Source organism: Globicephala melas, chromosome 14 (assembly GCF_963455315.2).
Source record: "Globicephala melas chromosome 14, mGloMel1.2, whole genome shotgun sequence".
Taxonomy (NCBI): domain Eukaryota; kingdom Metazoa; phylum Chordata; class Mammalia; order Artiodactyla; family Delphinidae; genus Globicephala; species Globicephala melas.
Window position 1 is genome coordinate 47,470,004 of NC_083327.1, and position 12,905 is coordinate 47,482,908.

Genomic DNA, 12,905 nt, shown 5'->3' on the forward strand with positions numbered 1-12,905 from the left:
AAGGTAGGTGCTCTCTTATTATGCCCCATAGTCCTATAGGATTACACTGAGTTCTTTAGATGCAGCTGGCCTGCTCCTTCCTGACTGTTGTTTCAGCTTGTGCCTTAACCAGACAGACCAAAGGTGGGGCTGTTTAATTCCTACTCATCCTTCAATATTATATATATTATATATATACAATATTATACTTGAATACCACTTCCACATCCAGCTTAGGTAGCTTGACACCGTAGGCAAGTAGCCACCACTTAGGCAGCAATCACTTCCTCTTCTCCACTCCCAATGTACCCTCCATAGAGCTGACTGTGGCCCTTCTGATACTGCTGTAAAAAACCACTTGGTACTGAACTATTTCAGCGAGTATATGATTAGCTCTTTGAGGCCAGGTGTTCATCTTTGTATGCCCATAGTCACCTGCAAGAGTTCTAATCATCAAATCTTTGGTAAATAAACGTCCAAATTATAAGATATGTATAAACTAGGGGCAAGAAAATGAGCTTATAACTGTGTTTTCTGAAATAAGCATTAACCATTTTTTGTTGGAAAATTCAATCTCTTAGTTGAAGAAAAAATTCAAAGCAAGCATTTTATAAGAACTTTTTCTCAGGATAATTTAAAGAACACACTACCAGCCATGCATACTCATATGCAGTGGTTTATTCCTTGAAGATTTTGTGAGGATTAAATGAGATAATCTTTCTACTGGCCCCTCAGCACAGTGCCTGACACACAACAATCATTTAAAAAGTTGGTCTTTAACATTATTATAATCATTCATAGATCATGTTCACCCAGGTTCTTCTAAAATCTACATTACTGAGTCAACTATAATTACTGAGTCAACTATATTTAGCACTGTTAGAAATGGATGCACTCTTTCAGGCCACGGAATACAATACAGTAGCCTGCCAAGGTGGACTGAAAACTTAAGGTCTCATTAACATGTGATAGTGGTTAGTTGGGTCCATGTTCATGTGTCAGTACCAAATTGCCTATTTAGAAAACTAACAAGCTGGCTTCGTAACAACTGAGCATAGATGCTGTACTAGAAATCCTAGGTTCTCAACTATCGGAATAATTTTAAAAAACAATATAAATAAGTTGGCAGTATTTTATATACTTGAAAGTCCATAATTTCCACGTGTTTTCATTCTAGCCTTGTAAACTTAGAGAACACAGTTACAGTTATACACGGAAATGAAACAAATTAACAGGTTATATTTCCCTGTCCTGATTTTGTTATTGAAGTAATTTAATATTGTATGATTATTTTGTAGTAAAACTTTTTCTGGCAAGTCTTACCTGGAATTAAAAAGTATTTAAAAGTTAAAACAAACTTACTAGCAAAAAAGAAAGACTGTTTGTTCTAACAAAATTTATTATGCAATAATTACAAAGATTAAAGACTCTCCCATCTCAAATAAAAATAACTGTTATAATTACACACATAATACAGTACCTTATAGAGTGATTCCAATAAATATCACAGGAAATACAGGGCATTTTCAATTGGAGAGACAAATACTTTCACCGTGTCTGACATAGGAAACCCTGTTCACATAACGATCTGCATAAGGTCATGCTTTTAGTAACAGTCCGCCTAGAACTGTGCCAAAGCAATTCTTTCAGAATGTGAAGTACCGGGCAAACCACTCCTGGCGCTGGGGATCTGGAGAAGCCACCGGGGAAGCTTCACTCTGAGGAGGACTGAATTCATAAAAAGAGAGACATGTAACCCAGCATTAAGCTGTTTTGCAAAATGAAGGGAAAAGCACATAAAACATCAGTGCAGATGAGCACAACTGGTTCCCTACGTTAGGAGATGCATTTTAAAGATCTGCTACTTCCTCTACACTGGACTGTGTTCTCCACTCCATGAGAGTGCAGCAGCAGCTCAGATGAAGTCCGTGAAGGAGGAGCCACATTACAACAATTACAAGAAACAAAAAAATCAAACAGTTGAGAAAAGTCAGGTGACCTTCTTGGAATAAAAAAGTTCAGGAGGAACTGTAGGAAATAAGAGAACCAGGTAACATTCTTCTTGTTCAGCACCTTTTCTCGTTTAGTTAATTAAAAAAAATTTTTAGAATCTGACACAAGCATTTCTTACAGATGTGTCCTTAACTATAACTAAATTAAGTAACTAAACCATGGTATAATATTTTTATATATGTATGTTTATATTAAACTTTCATAATTCCATAAGCAGATACTCTAGGGGAAAGGAGTACATTAAAATGCCAATTTCCCCTCCATCTTCAAAGTTATATAATTTATACTTATCTTAACTCTAACTAAAGATTCTTTGGGCTAGTTAAGAAAATAAAAGGATCCCTACCGTCTTTGGGGGAAATTACAAGGCACGCAACAATGTGTAATGGAAACTCCAGTAGTCATGTTCCTTGAGCCCATGCACATGCATCTTACTGATACCTGAACATACCCATGCACAAGGGAAAATAAGCAACACAAAATATTTAGCAGGAGACACATTCAAAGGTGTATTTGACTATTTTTCATTCTTGCTATTTTTTTCTATTTAAAATAATGTCATTAACTAGTCATTAATCACTTAGCCTAGAAAAAAAAAGTAGTCTACCTGTATGATTATTACTAGTGACACTGAGACTTAGTAAGAATAAGTCAAAAAATAAATTTTAAAATAGCACAAGATCAGTAATAGTAAGGTAAGCACAAAATGACAGCACTTTCTGACTAATTATTTAATGGATAAACAATTGGATTTCATTCAAATTTTACTTGTTAATACATTTATTCAAGGACTCTGAGATAAAACTGGAATATTAATTATAAAATTTTTTTCCTACTTCTGTCATTAAGTTCCCAGAGCTTATATATTTTTTATTTTGGCAATAAGTGCATATATATTTATAAATAAGCAAGGGAAAAATAAACAGATAAGAAACAAAAGCCACTTAATAAATAAAAAATATCTTGAATTTCTGTAATAAGGGGGATGGATTATTAATGAAAAACTGGTGATAATTCTAAAAATGAAGCACCGGTCCATAAATATAAATATTAAAATTCTAAGCATATGAATTACATTAGTACCTCTTTAAGCATTTAGAAAATTGACAAGGAAACAGAAAAAATCTTTTTAACAGAGTTAAAAAGGAGTTCTCTAGAGAGGTGGTGAATATATTTTGAAAATATTTCACAGTAAAATTTCTTTTCCTAGGCTGTTCTTAAAGTAGTAGATTTCTGTAATGTAAGAAAGTAAATTTCTCAAGTTAAAAAAGAAAAGAAATCACTGGTGAGACGGGGCTCACCTCAAAAGTGTCTTGGGCTCTTTGGGTGGCACTGGCTGTGGAAGTGGTTTGCTGCTGTTGAACTCAATATCGTGGACTGGAGAATTAGGAATGGGATCCAGGCGGTTAGGATGTCCATTGCCCACTCCACCAGATTCCAGAGCACTTAGATTGGGAACACTCACAAACCTGTTTGTTGGTGATTTATTGTTCTTCTTCTTTTGCTGTATTAAAAATAATACATGTGAGGACAGTCCCTGCATAAGGACGAATGAGAAAATAGGAACAATAGAAGATACAAATTTGGCATGGGAAAATTTCAGAAGCTGGATGTTAAGATGAACCACTGTTACCCAAAGTGCGGTCTGGGGATCCTTGGAGGTGCTCTTTATCTACATGGAATCCTCACAGACAGACATGCTGCTAGGTCAGAAAGAATGAGGAAGAAATGTTTAGGAATGGTTCATGGGGAGGAGAGGAGGGGGTGGAAAGAAGGCCAAGGGATAAAGAATATTGGGAGGAAAAGGGAAAGGGGGAAACAGCAGATCTCATGGATACCATGAGGTTAAACGGGTTTAGGCTAAAATTAGGAGAAGGTGAAAAGTTAACATAATTTTAAAAGAGAGGTCTGTGAACTTTAGCCATCTGTCAAAGGGAGGCAGTCCTTGCCTGGAAAATAAAAGGACTGAGAAAATGCTTGGCAAAGTAGTTTGAATCAAATCTCACATTTCTACCTAAGACTTAGAGCTGACCTAGAGAAATAATTTGGTTTTAAATTCACTGCATCATCTCTCTGAAGAGGGAAGATGAAATCTGTATACTTAAGTCTCAATTACCAATTAATTGGCAGTATTACCATTAGCTCACAATCTTTGAAAAAAATTAAAGGTTATAAAACAAAAGCGATCAATGTTTTTTTCTTTTAATTGGTCTTTAAAATTGATGGATGAAAAGAGCAATACAATTTCAGATTATTAAAATCTATCAGCTTTCAAATCATTAACTTTAGTCTCTATTCATCTGTAGATTCAATGAACATCACCTTGCTTTGTGTAATAAAAATTAACATAAATGTGTGCTAATTTATGAAATAACTTTTTGCAAAATGATTCCAGAGTTTGAAAAAAATGCAATTAATAGACAAGATGGTCCTTTTCCTTTGCTTATAATGATCTCAACTATCTAGACATTGTCCTTTGTCATTTTCTGTGAACCACAAAGTCTCTGAAAAGAAGCCTATTTTAGCATAACTGCAAAAAGAAAGGAAGAACAATATCTTCTTCAGAATTATTTGTGAAAATTGAGTCCCTAATTTACAAAGATGTATCTTTAGCATTTTCTTGTTCTAGTCATGAGAGGGCATAATTAAACCTACTTAAGGTTTCTATTTTAAGAAATCAAAAGTATCATTGGTAAAGTTCTACAGTAATGGTTTTGTGGCTAAAAATGTAATTCCAATAAAATAGGTAAAAAGGAAATATTTCTAATCTTGTTTCAACAAGTCTCATAACCTAGCTTTTTAATTAAAAGCTTATTTCACCCTAAATAATGAATTTAAAAACTGAAACTATATTCATTCATTCACCAATCTTTTTTTTGAGAGGCCTTTATGTGCCAGACACTGTTTTGGACTCCGGAGATACAGCTATAGGTTTCCTGACTTTATTCATTCCATTTTGCAAATCATTCAAGTCATTCTGTTTTAATAAACATTTAAGTTTAAAGTTTGGAGCACTTTAAGTTGTGAAGAAAGGATAGATTCCATCTTCTTAATAGAGAAGTCTTATGAGCTTTGAAAGCAGAAATTTTTCTGGCTAAGGGCCTAAGAGAAATTAGATATGATGTGCAAATTAATTAAATCTGAATCCAAAACATAGCTTTAGCATGGGCATTTTTATTTCTACTACTGATTCCTGCTAAAAGATATGTAATCCCTATAAAGCCCATATACATAATTATTCATTCTTTATTACTTGCTTTATTCACTAGAATAATTTGTAGTAACTTATAGAAAACATGATGAAATTTTGCAACTGAACAAATATTTACTTAGTACTCACTATACCTATAGCACTATGATGGGAGTCATAGGAAGCTCGGGTACAAAGATGTATAAGACTTAGCCATGTCCATTTCATTTATCTGCAAGGCTCTTCTATCTGTCCTAAGACAGCAACAAAATGTAAGAATAGGTCATGTTCAATTTTAATTGTCAAGAAAGGTGATTAAGACTGTGAGAAGTAAGGCCCTTCTCTGAAGATTAGTGGGCAACAAAATACATGTCCAACCCAAGGCCCATTAAATGGCAGGCCTTAAGTCAGGGAGAGCTGTTGGGTATACAGGGCTTGGGGTACTTTTCAAGACCCCATAGAGGACAGTGAACACTAAGGAAATGACAAGAAGTTATCCTGAAGCGACTCAGAAGTGAGTTTTCTTTTTTTTAAGATATAAGAAAACAAAATGGTATAACCAAGGTTTTATAATATTAATAAAATACTGTTTTAAGGAATATGAATTCTCAACAAATAAATGAATATTATTAGCATCTCATTTGAAAATGAGTATATAAAGAATTCATAGATTTTAGTCCTAGATTATTAAATTTAAGAAAACATTTTTGGAAGCTTTATCTTCTGCTGCTCTAAATAGTTTATAAAAATTTTTATCAAGTTTTAAACCATATTCCTATTTTACAATGTTTACAGCACATACCTTAGTCAGTGGATTAATAACACCAACAGTAGGACTTGAGTTAAACACTTTGTTGAAGTTAGTTTCTCGATTGACTAATTCCAGCTGATAAAATTTATTATCCTCCTATGAAAAAGAATTACAAACATTTCTTAAACATTTTCTATTGAATATTTAAAAACTTCATTGTATAAATGCCATTTCATTCAAAATTTAATATAAAACCTGAATGAAAATTTATATACCTTATTCAAAGATTTCTAGACCTGTCAGGTCTAGAAATCTTAGAAATCTTAAAGTCTGCTGGTGGGTAAGTTTTCAACACATTTCAAACCCTGTGCTCCGGGATTCTTCTCTACCCTTTCATACCTTCTCCCTCCAAGGCTAGAGCTAAATGTTTTATTTGGCCCATCTCTTTTCCAGAGGGCTGACTGTGCATTTTGAGCAGGCTTAACCTGCATTCATGGGGCTGCTCTGGGCATGGCTGAGTTGTTTCCAGACATGAAGATGGCACTATGGTATATCATTATTCTTGAGTACTGGAAAAGGATTTGATCTTGCCTAATCTCCTCTGTGAGACGTCAATGTATTACAGCAATGGTAACCACAGAACAGAGAAAAAGTGAATGGCCCATGCAGAGATAAACCCTTTGCCTTTGGCTTCACCAACAGGTGCTAATTGAACAACCAGACTTCCTATTTGTAGGAAGTAAACACATAAGTGAATGGATCACTGTGTGTGTGAAAGGCAGGGTTGTGTGCTCTAGGAGAACTAGATTTTCAACCCCCTCCTAGTTACCACTGACCATCATTAATCTCAGCCCGTGTGCCTCACAGTCCACAGACTTAGGGTGTAGTGAAAAGAGTGTAGACCATTCCCTGGCTAGAATTGGAAAATCAACAGCTATTTCTACCATAGATGAAACGTAGTAATACATTTGCTAATTTCATATGTAGAATATAAGGTAATTTTTCATGACTCTACTGTTGTCAGATAGAGACAGAGCAAGCTATGATGCCTGTGCTCATGTTCACAAAGCTTGGAAAATTGGGTGGTTATTGGGATGAAGTAGCACATATTCTGTCTTTCCAATGCCTGCTCCTGGGTTCCATCTATGAACCCCAATCAACTACCTGTTGCTTTTTGGCAGGAACTTCTAGTCCCATACAACAGGATGGCTTTCCTAAATGCTAAGAGAAATAAATATGTTAAGGAAAAAGGACTTCAGAAATAAATGCTCTTAGGCTCTCTTTGCATGCTAATGTCCAAAGTTTTCATGAAGAGATCAATGAGTAAACAGAATGATTAGCATTCTATTTCTAGTTTTACTGATTTTTATTTGTTAGTGGCAGTAAAAAGCAATATTTTCATTACTGATCAGGTCATATAATTTTAGAAGACTCTGAAATGTTTTATGAATTTTAAAACATCTGTGTTTTTTTAATTCTTGAGGAATAATGACTTTAATGAAGGCAGTGTATTTATTGTTAAATCTGTATTTTCTTCCCTGATGGACTTTTCAGAGCCGCTAACATCTCAGTGTGCACTGAGACTCTCAAGACAGAGCCTGTAGCTTTTCTTAGGCTAGAACCCTAAGAAAATAGAATCCTTTTTCCATGAAGTATGTCTTTGGATCAGGTTTTAGTGGGACACACTTTAGGAAGTTAACAGGACTAACTGGAAGTGTGCAATGCAGGCTTGTGCATGTATGTGTTGACCGTTCTTTCCCATCCAATTCTAATTCTACATGTACAATACACACACACACACTTCAATAGTATATTAACTGTACACTGGCAATAACATTATTAAACACTCAATATGTATTAAAAAGTATTTCTTTTTAAAAATTACTGAAAAAAGACACAATCTCCTTACCATAAAACCAAATTTAAAATTACTTTGTATTTCTTATCCTCATTCATAAACATTTTAATAAACGTTCAATCACAATACATATATTTTGTACTTTCAACTTTTGTTTAGCATTACTTAAAAATATTTTCTCATGTTTTCCCAATCAACAGTCTACAGATTACTAACATGGTTACACCAGAACCCCCTACCCCCCAAACCCAAACAACTTACCATTAGTTTCTTTATGACCTGATCTCTTTCTGTAAGCATGGCTTTTAATTCTCCAATCATCTGTAAATCTTCTGGTTTTGATTCTCTCATTAGATATTTTTCTTCCATCTCTTCTAGTCTAAAAACAAGAAAACCTTTCATTGATATGATGCAGACATTCTTTTGCAATGCCTATATTTTTCAAATTGGTTCAGTTGAACACACAAAAATTTAAAATCAAACTTTTTCCATTAAAACTTGTAAGCATAATAACATGATTGCCTCAAGAGGCAGTGTTATGAAAGGCTCTCCAAGTGCAGATGATGTTATTAAAGGCTTTGCAGATTACTTTGGAAGAATTCACTCATTTTTAAGTCATTTAAGTGTATATGGGAATGAGGTGAGGTATGCTCTGTAGAAGAAATAATATACTGAGTAATACTAACCTAGCAATGCAGGCTTGATGCTGGAAATGTAGGCTTACTATTAGGAGAACTTACCACTTATACGATATTGTGTGATGACATAAAGTTTGTTAACATATATAAAAAGGACAGAAGATACAGAGGAAAGGGGTACAAAGGACACACACATATGACATCATTCTTTCCTGGTTTATGGGAAATGCAGTTTACAAATTCTGCATATCAGTTAATACACTGAATATATAAACTGGAAAAAAAAAAAACCCAGTTCATCAGATAAAAGAAGAATCATATTTCCTTCTAGGCCTGTTCTGCCCTGAATGAAATGAGAAGGTAATAGAACTAAATGCCACTGAAGACTCTAGAATAGAGGCCATTTTTTATGAGCAGAGGTGCCATGGACCCTGCAGAGTCTAAGAATATAGCACAGGGCAGAATGAAGAGGACGCAAATGGAAACTGCTAGTGTAGTTTGAAAAAAAGCACTCTCGATTTTAGAAAATTCAAATAATTAGAACAATCTTAAAACTTGTTTTCCAAATACGAAGAATAAACTAAGCTCAACAAAATTATGGTTAATGAAGAGTCACAGAAAAATTTATTCAGTCAACAAATATTAAGTAACTTCTAGATGATCTATCCTCTAGGTATCAGTGATCCACTCCCACCCTCCAGTTCCAGAGGCATACCAGAATCTGTGCATTTGAGTACTTTTAGTAAATTCCACTAACTCAGCTCAAGCCAAAGACTTGGAGATAACATTTTTGGCTCCCTACCCAGCCCCATGGCTAAAGTTCTAATCTGGGAAGTAGGGAGGTATGAGGGAGAGGAAGTGTGGGGTTAGGGAGTGACTCTCAGGATCAGTTGGGACTTCGTCAGTTCAGTGTGAGGCTAGTTTCATTATCTTCACTTTTGTTCTTCTGTGACAATTCACTGAGCTCACATAAACTAACCTTGCATTTTATCATGATGTGGCATTATATGCGCAAAGTTTTATATTTTATGGGCAACGGTTTTGAAAAGCTTGAGAAACGTGGAAAAAGGCATTTGCGTTTCATACCAGAGTAGCCACAAGATGTCACTGGAGTACTTTATCAGTAAAAACAAGGTACAAGATTTTTGAACTGTTTCCTGCAGCTGAACAAAAATACTTGGTAGTAAATGGTCACTAAAAAACTCAATTTAAAGCCTTATTTAAAACTATGATGTCTTAGAATAATTCTGAATGTTGCTTTTAAGTATGGAAAATTCAGAAAGCATCTTCTTGGGGTGTAAATAAATACATGTACTTCATTTGTAAAGTTAAAAAAAACAAAAACAATAACTATTATGTCTTTTTGTTCCAGTACAATGAGAAGTTAAGGTAAAGTGAGTCTACAATAGTCAGTTACTATCCCTGAACCACCTTTTTTGCATAATAAAGGTCTCTGAACTTAAATTCCAGTGTATGTTTTTGTTTAGTTTCAACATTCTTTACCTACAAAATTATTATCAGTTAATCTTCTCCACAAAATACCTTTACAGCACCAAAAAATTTTTTAAAAGATACCTGGATAGTAAAGGGAAAAAAATAATTGATTAAACTGAAGAAACATCCATATAAACACAAATGGGAAAGCATTAAAGGAGAGAACAAGTAATATGATGTAGATTTAACCTGCAAACATATTCCAAGAATTATTAGTCTTTCAAAATCCTGATGGGGGAAGCACACTTCGTCCTCTTCTGATGCCCATTCACGCCAACACCGGGCAGTCAACATTTTCCCTTTCAGTTGCCCCACTCAACTCTCTAAGCCAGCTGCTTCCCAAAGACTAGGTGTGAACGACTAGTGATACAGGAGACAGTTTAGTTTGTTCTCCTTTAATCTTTCTGACCACAAGGAGAAAGTCTGTTAGGTTCTGTGTATCTTGACTGGTCTTCATAGCATATATGCTTATTACGCTGTTTCACAGCACTCAGGCAGGCCTCAAGCATCAGTGCTAGCCAGGATCTAATAACACTGTTGTATTTTCACAGAAGTCACATTTATATAGTTATGGCTTAACTTCTATTTAGAATAATGGGTGAAATTTTTCAGTAGTGATAATGGTTTTACTGCAGAGTTAAAAATTTAACAGGAAAAGTTGATTAAGTTAAAACAAGTCAATTAAAAATATTAAGACAATAATATCATAGGTAGCCAGAAATGACCAAATTCCCAAAGGCTGTTTAGGAAGGATTAAAGCCTGGGAAATAACTGCCTTGAGGGAACCACACAAGTACATACAGACTTTTACTCAAAATACAGATTCCCATTAGAAGTAATACAAAGAGAGGACAGACAGAAGTAGAACATATAAAACTACTAATTAGGGTCACTGCTTGATTCTCCCCAGGCACGCACGCCCTGATTTTTTTTTTTTTTTTTTTTTGGCTCTGAGAATATATAGGTCAGTGTCTATGGCTCATGGATAACACAAACCAAAAATATGAATGCATAAAAAGCTGTATAAAAAAGTTTCCCAGTTGATAGTCCTTCCACACTTTTAAAATAAATGACAAAAAAAATCAGTAAGTTGCGATTTTAGAGCCAAACAACAGTATTATTAGTCACTAATGACTAATTTCTAAAATATGACTAAATTCTAAAATAGTCATATCTATTTTAGAATTTTAATTGTATAAAATGAAAGAACTCTAGTATACTATCTCCTACAGCCTTAAGGTAAAGGAAGTATAGTAATTCAAGCAGCTTAATGTCAAACTTCTCTTTCCCATAAATTACAGGCACAGATTCAGACTTGTGACAATAGAACGACTTCATCCTTACCTCACAAGATTATGAAAATAAGCTGTATGGTATTAGGGTATTATTATAACTATTAGGGTATTATAGATTTAAAAAACTCAAACAACTTTTAAGGAATAAGTAATTCTGGTGTGGTGGAGAGCTTCTTTTTAATCAGGTATTACTGACCTACTTAAAGTCCAAGTACAGAAACTCAAATGTTTCCCCCAATAAGAAATTACCTTTTGGCTTCAGTACAGTGAGAAGTTAAGGTAAAATAACCCTAAACAGTAATAATCTCTGAACCAAATACCTTTTTTGCATAATAAAGATCTGCCACGACTCCAAGTTCTGTGTATATTTACATTTAGCTTAAAGTTCTTTAAAACAGCCCATCCTCATTTGCTTCTAAAACAAAAACCACGACTTATTTCTTAGATACAATGTTTTTACTAAGATACTATACCACTCAAGAAAATAAAACAATTTCTGTAGCGTATCTGAAAACCTAAGTAGACTTTAATACCCAGCACTAGAGGATTTCTAGTAATAATTCCGTAAGAGACACAGAACTCTTACCACCATTTCAACGATGTTTAGAGGGTACGGTCCCTCCTTTAAACTTTTGTCCCCATTTCATTTCCCTGGAGTCCAACAAGGTTTGGGACAGGGACAGAAGCAAGAAATGTCCAGCTGCTCCAGAGGCCCCTCAGCTGCAGGCTTCAGGTGGCAGGCTGACCCGTGCCCCTCCCGTCCCGCCACCATACCCACTGCCAAGAATCCACACCAGTCCCTCCACCATACCCACTGCCAAGAATCCACAGGGCTTTGCCGATTTTGAAGTTTTAAAGTCAGCATGCAGTTGATTAGGAACTTCAGTAGGGTACCCTTAGTTCTCTGAAACAGGCTGAGAGTAGTTCAAAAGTTGTTCTCCCCAGTTCCTTAAACTGGAATGGACCCTCCCTGCTTTCCATCTGTTTAGATCCAAACCACTCAGCAGATCCCAGCAGGCTGCATCTGAGGATATGCGCCAGAAATATCCACCTGTCTAAAACTGTGCTTTTCAATATGGAGGCCACTAGCCCATGTGTGGCTATTTACATTTAACTTAATTAAAATTAAATGAAGTTAAAAATTCAGTTCCTTGGTTGCGCCAGCCACTGTTCAAGTGCTCAGCAGCCTCTGTGGCTAGCGGCTACTATACCGGACGGAGCAGACACAGCATATTTTTGTTATTACAGAAAAATCTACTAGACATTGCTAGCCTAAATACAGTTGTATATGTGTTTGTTTTTAACTAAATGAGTAGATACCGAAGACTAGAGGTTAATTACATAATGACAGCAGGTGAAGAAAGAAATATGGTCGGTTAGCATAGACCTAGTTGAAGTAGAAAACAAATGGTAGATCTAGAAAAACAGATAAAATATTTGACTTATGAGTCACACTAATCCTTTGATTAAAAATGAATATTAAAATACTAAATTATCTTCTATCTACTGAAAGTTCATAATGCGCAAAACCATAAAAAACGGAATAAAGTAAAAACAAAGATATAACCCTTACTCTGTAACGTAACATTCCTAAGGAGACCGGACACACGGACAGAGGTTATTCTTTCTGTGAGCATGTTTTCTCAGAGTATAAAGAGGGCGATACCAGGATTTTAGCCTCTGCCTG

The 12,905-nt window shown here is 35.0% G+C and overlaps 1 protein-coding gene across 7 annotated transcripts in view; it reads right to left on the reverse strand.

Annotated features, from left to right (window-relative positions):
* Positions 1-714: 714 nt before the first annotated feature.
* FAM184A (family with sequence similarity 184 member A) overlaps positions 715-12,905 on the reverse strand; it is a 124,504-nt gene continuing 112,313 nt past the window's right edge. For 6 of the 7 annotated variants that reach the window (XM_060283740.1, XM_030853591.2, XM_030853588.2 and 3 more), the window contains 4 exons: positions 8,053-8,170; positions 5,985-6,089; positions 3,294-3,496; positions 715-1,707 (listed from right to left, as the gene is read on the reverse strand). In XM_060283740.1, the coding sequence (XP_060139723.1) occupies positions 1,626-1,707; positions 3,294-3,496; positions 5,985-6,089; positions 8,053-8,170 (508 nt within the window). In that variant the 3' untranslated portion in view covers positions 715-1,625. Of the gene's footprint in view, positions 1,708-2,581; positions 3,497-5,984; positions 6,090-8,052; positions 8,171-12,905 lie in introns of those variants that run through there. The other variant, XM_060283739.1, reaches the window with a different exon arrangement.